At 66.7% G+C, this 1028-nt stretch overlaps 1 protein-coding gene across 1 annotated transcript in view; it reads left to right on the forward strand.

The window, feature by feature from the left end:
- Positions 1 to 1028, forward strand: part of LOC105310101 (sodium-dependent phosphate transport protein 3-like) — an 11030-nt gene that overhangs the window by 948 nt on the left and 9054 nt on the right. Inside the window, exons 2-3 of the mRNA XM_011386314.2 lie at positions 263 to 436; positions 615 to 757. Of these exons, the coding sequence (XP_011384616.1) occupies positions 263 to 436; positions 615 to 757 (317 nt within the window). The remainder of the gene's footprint in view (positions 1 to 262; positions 437 to 614; positions 758 to 1028) is intronic.

Raw genomic sequence — 1028 nt, forward strand, 5'->3', positions numbered from 1 at the left:
GTGACGTGGCAGCAGCTCCCGCCTCTCAGCCTGTTGCCTGTCCCTTCTTCCTCGGGAGGCCCCCTGAGTCACCATCAGAAATTAATTAAGCCGAAGGAGCACTGAATCCTGGGACGTAAGGACCGGGCTGAGTCCTGAGAAAGTCACTTGAAACAAAGCCCCAGCCGGTGCCTGGATTCCCGCCGGGACTTCCTTGTCAAGTAGCTGGCTCTGTCGCCTGAGCTTGGGAACCTGCGGTCTCACGGACGTTCTTCCTTTGCAGGTCCCGGCTTCTGCTCGCTGCGCTGCGGACTGGCCGTGGTCATGCACCTCTCCAACCTGGCCCTGATAACGCAGCGCGTCGGGCTCAGCATCGCCATCGTCGCCATGGTGAACGGCACGCAGCGGCTGGCGGCGCCCAACGCCACGGTGGGAGCGGATGTGCACGGGGACCCCGGTGGGTCCGCCCAGGAGCTCAGGCCAGGGGTACGTGCGGAGGGGGTGCAGAGGGGGTGCAGAGGGCGGCTCTTGGCTGGGAGGCGACGCCGGCCGGATGGGGGGGACTCCGGGGCTGGATCCCGGGAATGGTCGATCTTGGGGGTGGCTGACCTCTGTGATAAGCATCTTCCGTTGAGGTTACGATAATTCCAAGGTGGGGGACATAGGAAAACGTGAAAACGTACGGAAAGGAACAGGTGAGCGGGTGTCCGCAGCGCGTTCCCGGTGCGACTCTGCCGGCGTCGGCGCCTTTCCGCGCTTCGAGCCGCTTCACGGCCCGGTGACTCCCCGCGGCCGCCCCGACGCCCAAGGTCCTTGCCCGCAGCCCCGCGGATGGATGGACGCGCCCCGCGGATGGACGCGCCCGCGGTCAGTCAGCTGACTCTCTTCCCCACTCGCCACCCCGGTCGCATCAGCCCGTTTTGCCGCGTGTTTAAAACCTCGTGAGCGCGGCCGCCGCCGAGGTGCATGTGGCGCTCGGGGTCCTCTCTGAAGGGGCGGTGACACCCCGGGGACCTCCCCGGACCGGCGGCGACACCCTCCTCGCCCGT

Source organism: Pteropus vampyrus, unplaced genomic scaffold (assembly GCF_000151845.1).
Source record: "Pteropus vampyrus isolate Shadow unplaced genomic scaffold, Pvam_2.0 Scaffold1097, whole genome shotgun sequence".
Taxonomy (NCBI): Eukaryota; Metazoa; Chordata; class Mammalia; order Chiroptera; family Pteropodidae; genus Pteropus; species Pteropus vampyrus.